Here is a 12,823-nt window from a genome sequence, read left to right on the forward strand (position 1 = left end):
CAGTGCAGCAGAACAGGACTGAGGGAGGGGAGAGAAAAGGGGTGGGATACAAGAGGTGGTGGGGACCTCATGACAGAGAACGGAGGGCTCTCAGCCCTGTGGGAAGCCTCTGCGGGGTCAGGACCTTGGGGAAGCTTCTGTAAATCCACCCTGGCCTCTGGGTTAGGGAGGCGGCAGGGAGACCGGAGGATGCAGTTGAGTGGTTGATGACTGTGTGGGGCCGTGCTGGATAATTCAGGAGGTTGGCCCGAAAGACTTGTGGGTGAGTTGGATGTGAGATTTAAAAGAAAGCAGGTTGTCCGGCATAGCTCCTGGAATTTGGGCCTGGGCAACAGGAAGGGCGGAACTGCTGTTCCCTGGACTGGGAAGTTGGGGCAGGAGCTGGCTGGATCTGGGGTAGGCTACATAGAGCTGTGCTGCAGACTTGCCAGGCGCACAAGCACATTAGATACCAAGGGGCACTCTCAGTTGGTGCAGTACGATCTGGGAATTCAGAGAAGAGGCTATGCTGAGATGCAGGTGAGGGGATCCCAGCAATGGGAGTTCCTGTCCTGCGCTGGAGGAGGCACCTGGCGGGGGGCCACAGAGGATGGAGCCCTGCAACACCCAACCTTTAGAAGGTGGGAAGGTGCCAGCCTGGCCAACATGGTGAAACCCCATCTCTACTAAAAATACAAAAATTAGCTGGGTGTGGTGCACGCGTCTGTAGTCCCAGCTACTCGGGAGGCTGAGGCAGGAGAATCATTTGAACCCGGGAGGCGGAGGTTGCAGTGAGCCAAGATTGCGCCACTGCACTCCAGCCTGGAGACAGACTGAGACTCCACCTAAAAAAAAAAAAAAAGAAAAGAAAAAAGAAAGTGGGAAGGTGGTGAGGCCCAGCACAGGGCCTGGGGAGGAGCAGCCAGGCAGGGACGAGGGCATGCAAGGCAGGGGCATGCACCATCCAGAGGAAGCGAGGCTCCCAGGGCAGATGGAGGAGAGCCTGTGCCGGGTGCCCGCTGGTTCCCTCCAGTCAGATGAAGGCTGGCATTGCCACCGTTGCGTTTAATGATGAGGAAGTTGCTGGTGAGCTTGCCCGGAGCTGTGTGGAGGAGCAGCCTGGAGAGATGGGATGTGGACATTCATCTCTGCAAAGGAGGACAGAGAGGTGGGGCATGGCTGCAGGGGATGAAAGGAAAGACATTTCTTTGGTGAAGATGGGCAAAAATGGCAACATGTTTTCGAAGAGAGGACAGGTGTGGGGAGACAGAGCAGGGAAGGGCAAGCTCCTGGGCCCACGGGATGGTGGTCCTGCGTGGGAACAGAGATGATTCACCTCCTGCAAGGAGCAAGGCAGGGCCAGGCAGGGGTCTGGGTGGTGGATCTTGTGATGGGAGCCGAGAGTTGGGCTGGGCATTCCTTAGTGCAGTGAGAATCATGTCATCTGCCAGGGGACAGGTGTGAGGAGGAGGGTTAAGGGGCAGGGGAGAGGTGTGAGGAGGAGGGCCGAGGGGCAGGGGAGAGATGTGAGGAGGAGGGCTGAGGGGCAGGGGAGAAAGAGTTAGAGCCCCTCCAAGGGTGTTGGGGCTGTGGGCAGGGGGAGGCAGAGGCAGGATTTCAGGACTCCCTTGGGCTGGGAGGTCACGAATTCAAACAGGGACCAGTCCACAAGGCGGTGTGATTTCCCTGGCCCTGCTCAGCTGTCAGGGAGCAGGGAGGGGTGGACAGGGAGTCGGGTGTTGCCAGGAAGATGGGAGGATGGGCAACTCGAGGGAACTGAGAGCACAGGAGTGAATTCTGGGGGAATCCCAGCTGGACAAGCAGGGAAGTGACGAGGGGGAGACCACGGAGCAGGGTTTGGTGCTGCCTGCCCCGGCTGAACATCTGCAAGTGCATGACTGACTCCCAGGAACGTCAAATGTGCTCCTAGGCTGCAAGGATTTAGTGAGAGAATGACATAAGCTCAGCACGTGCACAACACACAGTCGGGCTGAGAACTCCAAACCACCCAGGTGGTCCCAGAAGCAGAGCTGGCCACCCTTTCCTTGCTTGACGGCTTCCAAACAGAAGCAGCTGGTTGCTGTGCACAAGTCCAGGGAGCTGATAAGGAGGGGCAGCCTGGGTCCTCTGTGGGCCTGTTCACCCCCGCCCCAGGCCGGTGTCCCCAGGGGCCCATCTGGGTGCTCACTCGGCTCAGATGGATTTGGAGAGGGTGAAGCCGGCAGCCTGAAGGCTCAGGGCACAGGCAGCCGATCGCGTGGGTTTTGGGTCCCATTTGCTAGGAAATTCGCAGAGAGGAGGGGAGAGTTAGTGCCGTTGCCTTGGCAACGCTCTGTCACATTCTAATGGGGCTCAGCAGTAGAAGGAGGCTTGTCTTAGAGGAGCACAAAGCAGATCGATTTGCTGGTGTCCTGAGGCAGCTCAGCGGGAAAGCAGCTGCTTCCCGGATGCCTGCTGCCCAAGCTCCATCGGGAAGGCAGCAGGAGAGGGGCAGATGGGGCTGTCCCAGGACCCACGGTACCCACCAAAGAGTGAGGCGGGGCTGATGCTGGGTACCCACTTGGCCTCATCCCAAGGCAGCTCAGGATCTCAGAGCTGGGGTGGAGGAGGTGGGCGGCTGCCCCAGACCGACTGGAGCTTTGGGACCCAGGACCCATGCCCACCTCTACATGGAGCCTCTGCTCTAGGGAGCTTCCTGATTTTGCAGACAGGAACACCATGGGATGAGGAAAAGGACAAGCATCTAAATCTGTCAGCAGTGAGGTGTGTTAGTGTCACGGGCTGTGGTCTCCCTTGCACCTGAACTTCAGCCAACCCCAAAGGGGTGGACGCAATGAAGAACTCAGAGCAACCTCCTCGAGGGGCCCGAGTGGACGCCAGATCCCCCCAAATCCGGAACTAAAGCCAAATAGCTAGGAGCTTGGGTTGCAGGAGCAAATATAAATATTAAAAGTACGGACAAGATACAAATAATACAAGCAGTACAGATTGAGAGGAGGGACAGGGTGGCCAGAGAAAGAGGAGCTGAATATTACCCAGCCTTTCAAAAGAGGAAGTGGGCGTTATTGTCAAAAACAGGACCACGGGATAGAGAATGTCTAATTCCAGACAGTTAATGGTCTTCACAGACTTTTCCTTCTCAACCTTAGAAGGTTCTTCCAGGAAACAATGCCTCATGTGGTGAAGAAAAACGCGCTTGAAGTCAGCAGCATCTTCAGCTTGACTTTGTTCCCCTTCCTTCTTTACATTGCAGTTTGATCTAATATTTCTAGGCTGCAAAGCCTAAGAAGGATGATGTCATCTTTTACACCAGCATTTGCCCATCCTTCCTATTTCTTTCTAGCCATTGCCATGTGCCAGGCACGGTTCTAGGTATTTGGCACGGCTGTGGCTCCCTGACGCCACTCAGCTGGGCACTGAGGTGAGGCTGCCATCATCAATCCACCCCCAGGGAGATAAATGCGGCCCAGAGAGGGTGACTGGCCCAGGTCCCCAACAGCTCCCAAGAGGGGGGCTCTGGCTTGGAACCCAGGGCACTTGGTCTTAGAGGCCACCCTCTTACGTTTGCACACTTTGCATTTCCTGACCATGTGCACAGAGGAATGCCTGCAGGGCAGCCCCATGGTCAGCACTGGCTATTCTGGGTAGGGGGCTTTCGTTACTTTTACATTCTTCTTTGTATTTTGTCTTTTTAAAGAAATACAATAATAAGTCTGTATTTAAAAAAAAAACAGCTTTATTAAGATATAGTTTACAGGCCAGGCACGGTGGCTCACACCTGTAATCCTAACACTTTGGGAGGTTGAGGCGGGCAGATCACGAGGTCAGGAGATCGAGACCATCCTGACTAACATGGTGAAACCCTGTCTCTACTAAAAATACAACAAATTAGCCGGGCTTGGTGGCGGGCTCCTGCAGTCCCAGCTACTCGGGAGGCTGAGGCTGGAGAATGGCGTGAACTGGGGAGGCGGAGCTTGCAGTGAGCCGAGATCGCGCCACTGCACTCCAGCCTGGGCGACAGAGCGAGACTCCATTTCAAAAAAAAAATAATAATAATAAAAAAAGATGTAGTTTACATACCGTACAATTCACTCATTTAAGGTGTACAATTCAATGGTTTTTGGTATATTATATTACTATATTTTTAAAACTGTGGTTACATATGCGTAACATAAAATTTACCATTTTAACTGTTAAGTGCACAAGTTAGTGGCACTGATGACATTCACCATATTGTGCAACCATCACCACTGTCAACTTCCAAAACTTTGTCATCATTCCAGGCCTAAACTTGTACCCATTAACTAATCATGTCCCAACCTTCTTCCCCTTAGCCCCTGGTAACCACTAATCTGCTTCCCGTCTCTGTGAATTTGACTACTCTAGGGACCTCATAAAAGCAGAATCCTGCGGTACTTGTCCGTCAGTGACCGGCTTATTTCGCTGAGGATAACGTCTTCAAGCTTCATCTGTGTCGTAGCATGTGTTGGAATTTCCCTTCTCTTCATGGCTGGTAACAGTTCATTGGATGGATAGAGCGCATTTGTCTGTTGATGCATCTATTGATGGACATGGGGGTTGTTCCCACTTTTTTGTTTGTTTGCTTGTTTGTTTTATCAAGACAGAGTCTCGTTCTGTCCCCCAGGCTGGAGTGCAATGGCGTGATCTCGGCTCACTGCAACCTCCGCCTCCTGGGTTCAAGCGATTCTCCTGCCTCAGCCTCCTGACTAGGTGGGACTACAGGTGCCCATCACCACACCTAGCTAATTTTCGTATTTTTAGTAGATACTGGGTTTCACCATGTTGGCCTGGCTGGTCTCAAACTACTGACCTCAGGTGATCCGCCCGCCTCGGTCTCCCAAAGTGCTGGGATTACAAACGTGAGCCACCACGTCCTGTCTGTTCCCACTTTTTGGCTGTTATGAATAATGCTGCCATGAACGTAGGCATGCACATATCCACTCCAGTCCCTGCTTTCTCTTCCCTTGGGTGTGAACTCAGAAGTGGAATGGCTGGGTCACCTGGTGTGTAACTTTAAAAATAAAAACGATCCTTGCTAAAATTGGGTCTGAGGTCTCAGTCCGCTCAAGGAAATCGATGCAGCCTTCCTCCCCAGCCCACAGGAACAAAACCCCAAAGACGGGGGTCGCGTTCCAGCTCTATGGCCATGCCACATGTCTCCCAGAGCCCAGACATTGATTAGCAGCCACCTGGAGCATCAATGTGAAGGCTGAAGGAGAAACTTGGGTTGAGGCCCGATGTGCTGCGCGGGCCCCATGTTCCTGCTTCCACCCCTTTGCTGACCTCCCCACCCATCAGGGCTGCGTGCCAGGTGGCCAGGGTTCTAACCCTGGCTTCCTCCCTGACCCCTCTTCCTGGAAACATCCTTCCTGACCCAGCCTGTTTACCTCATTGAAGGGTGACTTTTAAGGACCCATTCAGCTTTTATCTCCTGTCACTCCGTAGACATCAAGACTTAACATCCCATCCCTCCCACCCCCAGCTGTCATTCCTCCTCCCCAATCTTCGGCCCACTCCCTGTCCAGGGGCCCAGGTCCCCGGGGCGGGCAACCCCTCTGTCCCCATCCCGGGACCCGGAGCCCGTGAGGGCTCAGGCCGCCCAGGATGGAGTTCTCTGTCCCAGTTCAATTTCCCCCGCCTTTTTGATGTCACATCCTGTCCCAGCCTGCTTCCCCGCCGGCCGCCGCCCTCCTCCCCGGGAGAGAGCGAGGCGCGCGGGTCCCTCTGCGCCACCCCCGCCCCCGCACCTTCCCAGCAAACTTTTGGCACCCACCGCAGCCCAGCGCGCGTTCGGGCTCCGCAGGGCGCGCCTCTCTCCGCCAATGCCAGGCGCGCGGGGGAGCCATTAGGAGGCGAGGAGAGAGGAGGGCGCAGCTGCCGCCCAGCCCAGCCCTGCCCAGCCCTGCCCGGAGGCAGACGCGCCGGAACCGGGACGCGATAAATATGCAGAGCGGAGACTTCGCGCAGCAGAGCCCGCGCGCCGCCCGCTCCGGGTGCTGAATCCAGGCGTGGGGACACGAGCCAGGCGCCGCCGCCGGAGCCAGCGGAGCCGGGGCCAGAGCCGGAGCGCGTCCGCGTCCACGCAGCCACCGGCCGGCCAGCACCCAGGGCCCTGCATGCCAGGTCGTTGGAGGTGGCAGCGAGACATGCACCCGGCCCGGAAGCTCCTCAGCCTCCTCTTCCTCATCCTGATGGGCACTGAACTCACTCAAGTACGTGCATCCAACGCCATTTTCCTCCCTGCCAGGCGCCCGGCCCGGCCCCCCGGGAGCCCCACAAAGTCCGGGAACGGTTCCGGCTCCGCGCCGCCCCGCGCCCCCGGCCTGGGCGCCCGAAGTGCCGGGGTTGGGGAGGGGGCCGGGGCGCTGGGCTGGACCTGGGTGGGAGGGAGGGGTGCAGGCTGACCGGAGACGGTGCTCCTCCAGCCCCGGCTCAGCAGAGCTGACAGCTGCCCCCTTTTTCCTAGGACTCCGCTGCCCCCGACTCCCTGCTGAGAAGTTCAAAGGGCAGCACGAGGGGGTCTTTGGCTGCTATTGTCATCTGGAGGGGGAAGAGTGAGAGCCGGATAGCCAAGACCCCAGGCATTTTCAGAGGTGGTGGGACCTTAGTCCTAACCCCAACACAAACCCCTGAGTGGCTCATCCTCCCTTTGGGCATAACGCTGCCCTTGGGGGCTCCAGAAACAGGCGGTGGGGATTGTGCCGCTGAGACCTGGAAGGGCAGCCAGCGTGCCGGCCAGCTGTGTGCATTGTTGGCTTAATGTGCAGGGCTTGGGGGGCTGTGGCCACATGCCCGGCAGGAGGTGAGTGAGGAGCCCTGTGGTGTGCCAGTGTGGGGATCGTGGGCATTTCAAACGGGCTCGTCGTCCCCTGAACAATGTATCAATAGAGAAAGGTCTCTGCTTGGTATTCTCCATTTTAAAGATGCATCTTGGAGCTGGCAGGTCTTGGGGGAGGAGAAGGGCTGTCTGTGAGCGCCGAACTGGGAGGGTTGCTTTGGCACTATGGTTCTCGGAAGAGCCTGCCAGCCTCGGGAGCTGGGCTGCTTGGGAGTGACATTAAAATGCCCTTTCAATGATGCCACTGTGCCATGTTCTGAACTGGAAGACTCTGGCCCTTTGGAGTTGCAAGTCCAGGAAGTGATGGGCAGCCAGTACCTTGGCCCCAAGCCCCAGCTGCCCCTGACCCTCCTTTCCTTCCTCCCTTCCTCCATCTCCCTCAGAATAAAAGAGAAAACAAAGCAGAGAAGATGGGAGGGCCAGAGAGCAAGAGGAAGACCACAGGAGAGAAGACACTGAACGAGCTTCCCTTGTTTTGCCTGGAAGCCCTCGCTGGCTCCCTGGCTCTGCCCAGGACGTGCAGTCCAAATCCCAATCCAGCAATGGGGTTACGTTGTCCCGCTTACCCTCAGAGCCCTTCTCCTGGTGCTGCCCAGACGATCAGCCAGTCCCCCCTGGAGAGGTTCTGCATGGCCTCAAGGAGAGAAGTTTTCTTGGCCCCAGGAAGGCCTGGTGGAGGGGTGGTGGTTGTGCACTGTTGCTGGACAGATGCATTCATTCATGTGCACACACACACACACGCACACAAACAGGGGAGCAGATACCTGCAGAGAAGAGCCGACCAGGTCCTGATTAGTGGCAAGCTGCCCTACAAAGAGCTATGCCTGTGTCTTATTGAGACACCTTGGCAAAGAGATGGCTGGTTCTGGGTGGTCCTGGACATGGCCGCACCCAAGGGCCCTCCGAGCCTTAATGACACCCTTAAGCCTCCATGCCCAGGCCGAAAGATGCTTTTCCTCCTTAAGTTCTCCTCTTTGTGTCTTTTTAAAGATTCCCTGTTCTGGGGAGAAACTTTTGGTTCAACTTCAATTAGAAGCTTTGTCTCATTGGTGAAAGTATTTGTCCATCCACACGAAGGGTGCTGGACATCCGAACCCCAGCCAGCCCCTGGTCACACCCCTGCATCCTCACACCTTGGAGTCAGGGCCCAGCCAGCCACCTTCAGGACCCTGGTCAGCTCCTCCAGCCCACAGCCTCCGCGGGTCAGGAAAGGAAATGCTGTTGTTTTCTTTGCTGGCCTGGCAGGTTCCTCTCTCTGAAGCTGAGCCACAGGCTCTCTCAGGGGAATGTGTCCCTCAACTCAGCCAGGAGGCACCTCCCACCCTCACGGTACAGCTCCACCTTCCCTGGGCTGGCTTCTGATAACTGTGCTTTCAGAATCTTGCATTGGAGGCCAGTTATCCTGCTATGCTGGGATTTTGGAGAAAAGCCTCAGCAGGTGAAATCACTTCAACATTGTCGAGTCTCTGAAGGGGGCAGAGAGTGGCTGGCTCAGCACCAGCACCCGAGAGCCTAGCTATCCTGGTCCCCACCTGGGTGGGCCCCACTGGGGTTATGCCAGGTGACTTTCATCTTTGACCTCGAAGGTGGTGTCTGGGGTCGGGAGTGGGTGTGGGTGCAGGACCAACCTGCTCTGATTCCAAGAGCTACTGGGGGACATCCACCCCCAAGCATCTTACTTTCTTGATTCCAAAGTTATGCGTTGCGGGTTCCTTGAGCAATGCTGCTCATATTTGTGAGTGAGTGAAGAAACGTGTCTGGGCTTCAGGAAAGGGTGCTGGAGCTGCCTGGTGTCTGCCTCCCACTTCCACTGTAGGTAAATTGCTCCCAACAGCCACATCCTTGCTTTTAGCTCCGCCCAAGGAATGGACATGCGATTCTAGGGCCACTGTGTTTCTAAATGAGCATACGTCGACATAAGAAGATGTCAGAAATGCCTGGATCCTACCTGCACTTAAGAAATGCTGCCTGGAGGATTCAGGCGGACAGGCAGGGGGAGTGGAGCACATGGCCGGGCCATCTGCTCTCCCGACAGCTTGCTTACGATGAGACACTCAATCAAACGCCAACCGTTGATGGATGGCCTACGACACGCGAGGTTGTGGGGCCAGGTTAACTTTGTCCTCAGACAGAAAGACATTTTACATGGTCTTGCTCTGTGATTTTCAATAAAAGGCTGGTATTTCAGGCTCTTAGAGAAGCAGGGTAAAGTGGCATCGTACTGAGTTTCCCGGGCAGGGTACTGAGGCGTTGATCTCTGGGCCTTGGGGAAGGTGGGGCAGGGCAGGGCCTCCCTGGGCTCCAGGCCCACCACCACACCCCCCAGGCTTCCCTTCAGAGTGAAGCATGTGTTTTGTAGGTGATAGGGTAAAAGGGGCTGGGAAGCTTTGTAGCAACAATCTTGAACCCAGATGGCTTCATTCTCACCCCGATCCCACCAGACACTGGCTGTGTGACTTTGAGAAAGGCCCTTTAACCCCTCTGAGCCTGACCTTCCTTGTTTCACAAGGAGGATTAAACAAGATGATTCTTGAGTAAGATCCCTTCCTGCTACAGACCTCCAACCACATTCTTTCATTGGCTCACTCGTCCTCTCCTTAGTCAAGCGTTTCCTGGATACCAGCTGGTTGGATTTAACTCAGTCAATTCTGGGCTTACAATGTTGAGTGAGTCCAAACCCTTGCCACTTGGCATCTGGGGCAGGCATGCTTTGAGGGAAGACCCCAGGCTCTGCCATAATCACGTGTTTCAGTGGCACAAGAAGTGTCTGCGCCAAGTGCTCTGGGTGGGAGTTGGGGAGTGAGTTCTGTTTTGGAAACTGGAGGAAGCTCTGGAAAAGGAGGATATTTGATCTGGGTCCAAGGTTGCACCTGGGTCCACTAGTGAGCCCAGGGGAAAGAAGAAGAGGACAGAGGCCGGGTACGGTGGCTCACGCCTTTAAGGCCAGCAGTTTGATCACCTGAGGTCAGGAGTTCAAAACTGGCCAACATGATGAAACCCCATCTCTACTAAAAATACAAAAAATTAGCGGGGCATGGTGGCAGACGCCTATAATCCCAGCTACTCAGGAGACTGAGGGAGGAGAATCGCTTGAACCCAGGAGGCAGAGGTTGCAGTGAGCCGAGATTGCACCACTGCACTCCAGCCTGGGCGACACAGCGAGATTCTGTCTCAAAAAAAAAAGAAGAAGAAGAAGAAGAAGAAGACACAAATGGCTGTAGACAGAGGCTGTAGCAGGAAGAAGGGCCTGGAAACCCTGACTCTAGCATCCAGTGCTCAATCCACGTGAGTTGAGGGTATTTGAAATGTTTGAAGATGGAAGCAGAGCTCTCCTCATTAATCATGTATCCCCAGGCCGAACCTGGCCTTTCCTACAACACGACGCCCCTGGATGCCCCTGGTGGGGTTCAAGCTGTCAGTGAACACAGAACAGGCTTGAGTGGCAACTGTCACTGTGAGTGTTTGCCTTCAGGCTTTATTGAGTGACTACTGTTTGCTGGGTCTCGGAGTTGGGCCAGCTATTTGCGGGCCTAGGTGCCTGCACTGAGAAGTGGGCGGACCCTGGACTGCACTTGGGGAGTTGTGGGTTGGTGTGAACAGGGCAGACGAGAAGACCAGGGAGGCGATGCTGACTTAGCCTTTCAGAACCCCACTGAGGCCCATCCCTCTGAATCTGTTCCTCATCCCCCCATTTAGCTCATTCTAGAGCTGAAGACCTCACTTCACTCCCCTGAGCAAATCCAACAAGTAGAAACAGCTAAACGCTTTTACCTGCTGCAACCTAAGCTTGGGCCAGGTGGTCTGGATGACCTGTCTTGTCCCCCTGCCAGGCCCTCTTTTCCCCCTGCCAGGCCCTCTTCCCCTCCAGCTTCTCTGCCCCCCTCTGTTTGGGACATGCTGGGAGGATACGGTGTTTGTAGAAGGGGATGGAGTGCAGGAGTAGAGGGAAGAGTTCAGGTGAAATTGGGGTCTTTTCCTAAACCCATTATTTCAGAATATGGGGAATTCTTTCAGTATTTGCGCCAAAGTTGGCCGTGGCCTCTCGGGCTGGCAACGCCTCTGGACACACAGAGGGACAGGGGCACCTTCCCCTTTCCCGTTCCCAGGCTGCCTCCCCTGGTAGAGAGGCTCCTGACACCAGGGGCGCTGAGCTGTCAATCCTGCCCGTCAGGCAGCTGCTCAGTCTCCTAAAGCAATTTGCTTCTCATTCCACTGACTTCAACCTTCCCCAGTCAGAAGAAAGGTAATTTCCGGCCTTGGGTTGCATTTATTACTAAAGTTATCAGGCCCTGTAATCAGTATTAACATCACCGTGTAAAGTAATACAAAACTAATTACTAGCTAAACTGAATTAGATACATGGCAACCACGAGCCGGGCTGACGGGGCGAGCAGCCAACTTCCAGCTCTGAAAGATGCGTCCTGGACGCCCTGCACGCTCGGAAACCTCAGCGCTGTCCCAACCGGCACCGCAGGGCGACCGAAGGGAGGGGAAGAGAGAACAGGAAGTAAAAATGCACACCTCTGAGTTCTTTTAGATTATTAAAATAATAATATAAATATTATAAATAATGATAATACATAATATACTGTATAAGATAAATAATATGAGAAACCGGAGCCTGCCCCGAGTTAAAGCCCCAGGAATCCTGCCAGTGGCGAGGACAGATACCGCATGTCACAAGTGTAAACTTTATCGTGTTGTGGCGGTCCCAGCAACCTGGGCAGTTGTCCCCATTCTTGAGCTGAGGACACACAGGCGTGGGGAGGTTAAGCAGCCTGCCCAGCCACCCAGCACATAAGTGGTGGCCCCAGATGGAGCTCTAGGTCTGTCTGACACCTGAGAAACCTAAGTTATGGTGCTTGTTAAGACAGAAAGAAAATGCAAAGTCGAAAAACAGCGCAGTGTCACCGAACACCAGTGTAAGGGAGGTGCTGGTGCTGCCGTCAGGTCGCCGACCTCTGTGGAATGCACCGCAGAGCCCATCAGCTGTGCCTTTCCGACTGTGTGGACACGTGCACGGCCGGCTGCTGACCTTGAAAACGGGCTTTTGAAGGAGAAAGCAGGGCAAGAAGGAGGGGATCCGCTTGTGGCTTCAAAGACCCCAGCAGGCCCATCCACCCCTTGGAGACGGGGGTGCATCTAGGAGTGCCTGCTCGGCAGCCTCAGTTCTCTGGGGTGTAAGGTTAGGGGTTATGTAGGCAGCCCTGTGCCCCTCAAATGTCCCAGCACGTGCCTGACAAATCGAGATCCAAGAAGTAAGAATTAGGGGCCAGGCGCAGTGGCTCATGCCTGTAATCCCAGCACTCCAGGAGGCCGAAGCGGGTGGATCACTTGAGGTCAGGGGTCCGAGACCAAGAAGCAAGAAATAGGACCTACAGGTCCTAAGCTAAGGTGGCCTCTCAATGAGGCTCTAAACCGCCCAACACGCCTGCAGGTCTGGTGACCGCCTTTGTTGCACCTGGCATGCTTTGCACAAGGCGGCTGGAGGGGCCGCCATGGAGAGAATCCGCCGCGTTCGTACTGACCCGTCCTCGTGTGTGGCTGCTCACCTGGAGAAGGTTTCCTGTCACTGCTTCTTCTGTGCTCATGTCAGAACTCACGCCTCTGCCTGGACTCCAGCTGGTGATGGCAGCTGCAGTGTTAGCCGACCTGCTCGCCCCAAAAAGACATCCTGGCAGCAGGGATCTGGCCCGTATATTCCTTATGCATGGTTCGATGACAGTTAAAATCTGATTGGAGAGTGTGTAGCCATGAAAAGTTGAGATGAAAGAGTGTAAGGGGGAGATGGGAATGAGGCCGGCTCCCCAGCCCTTGTCCACATTCAGATCAGCAGTTCACAGCATTGCTTTGGGCCGTCCCTAAAGTGGTTCCATTCCATCTAGTGGTTTTAGGTATACAAGTTGTCCTCGGGGAGTTTAAACCCTGCCGCGGGGATTTCCCTACCATACAAAATGGCTCTCCTGAGTGGTGCTGAAAAGAAAG

General features: G+C 55.2%; 1 protein-coding gene across 2 annotated transcripts in view; it reads left to right on the top strand.

Moving 5' to 3' along the window:
• The first annotated feature begins 5,658 nt into the window (after positions 1-5,658).
• The window catches only part of OLFM1 (olfactomedin 1), a 46,501-nt gene continuing 39,336 nt past the window's right edge, over positions 5,659-12,823 (top strand). For both annotated transcript variants that reach the window (XM_003279628.3, XM_003279629.3), the window contains exon 1: positions 5,659-6,212. In XM_003279628.3, the coding sequence (XP_003279676.1) occupies positions 6,117-6,212 (96 nt within the window). In that variant the 5' untranslated portion in view covers positions 5,659-6,116. The remainder of the gene's footprint in view (positions 6,213-12,823) is intronic.

Source organism: Nomascus leucogenys, chromosome 8, assembly GCF_006542625.1.
Source record: "Nomascus leucogenys isolate Asia chromosome 8, Asia_NLE_v1, whole genome shotgun sequence".
Classification (NCBI taxonomy): Eukaryota; Metazoa; Chordata; class Mammalia; order Primates; family Hylobatidae; genus Nomascus; species Nomascus leucogenys.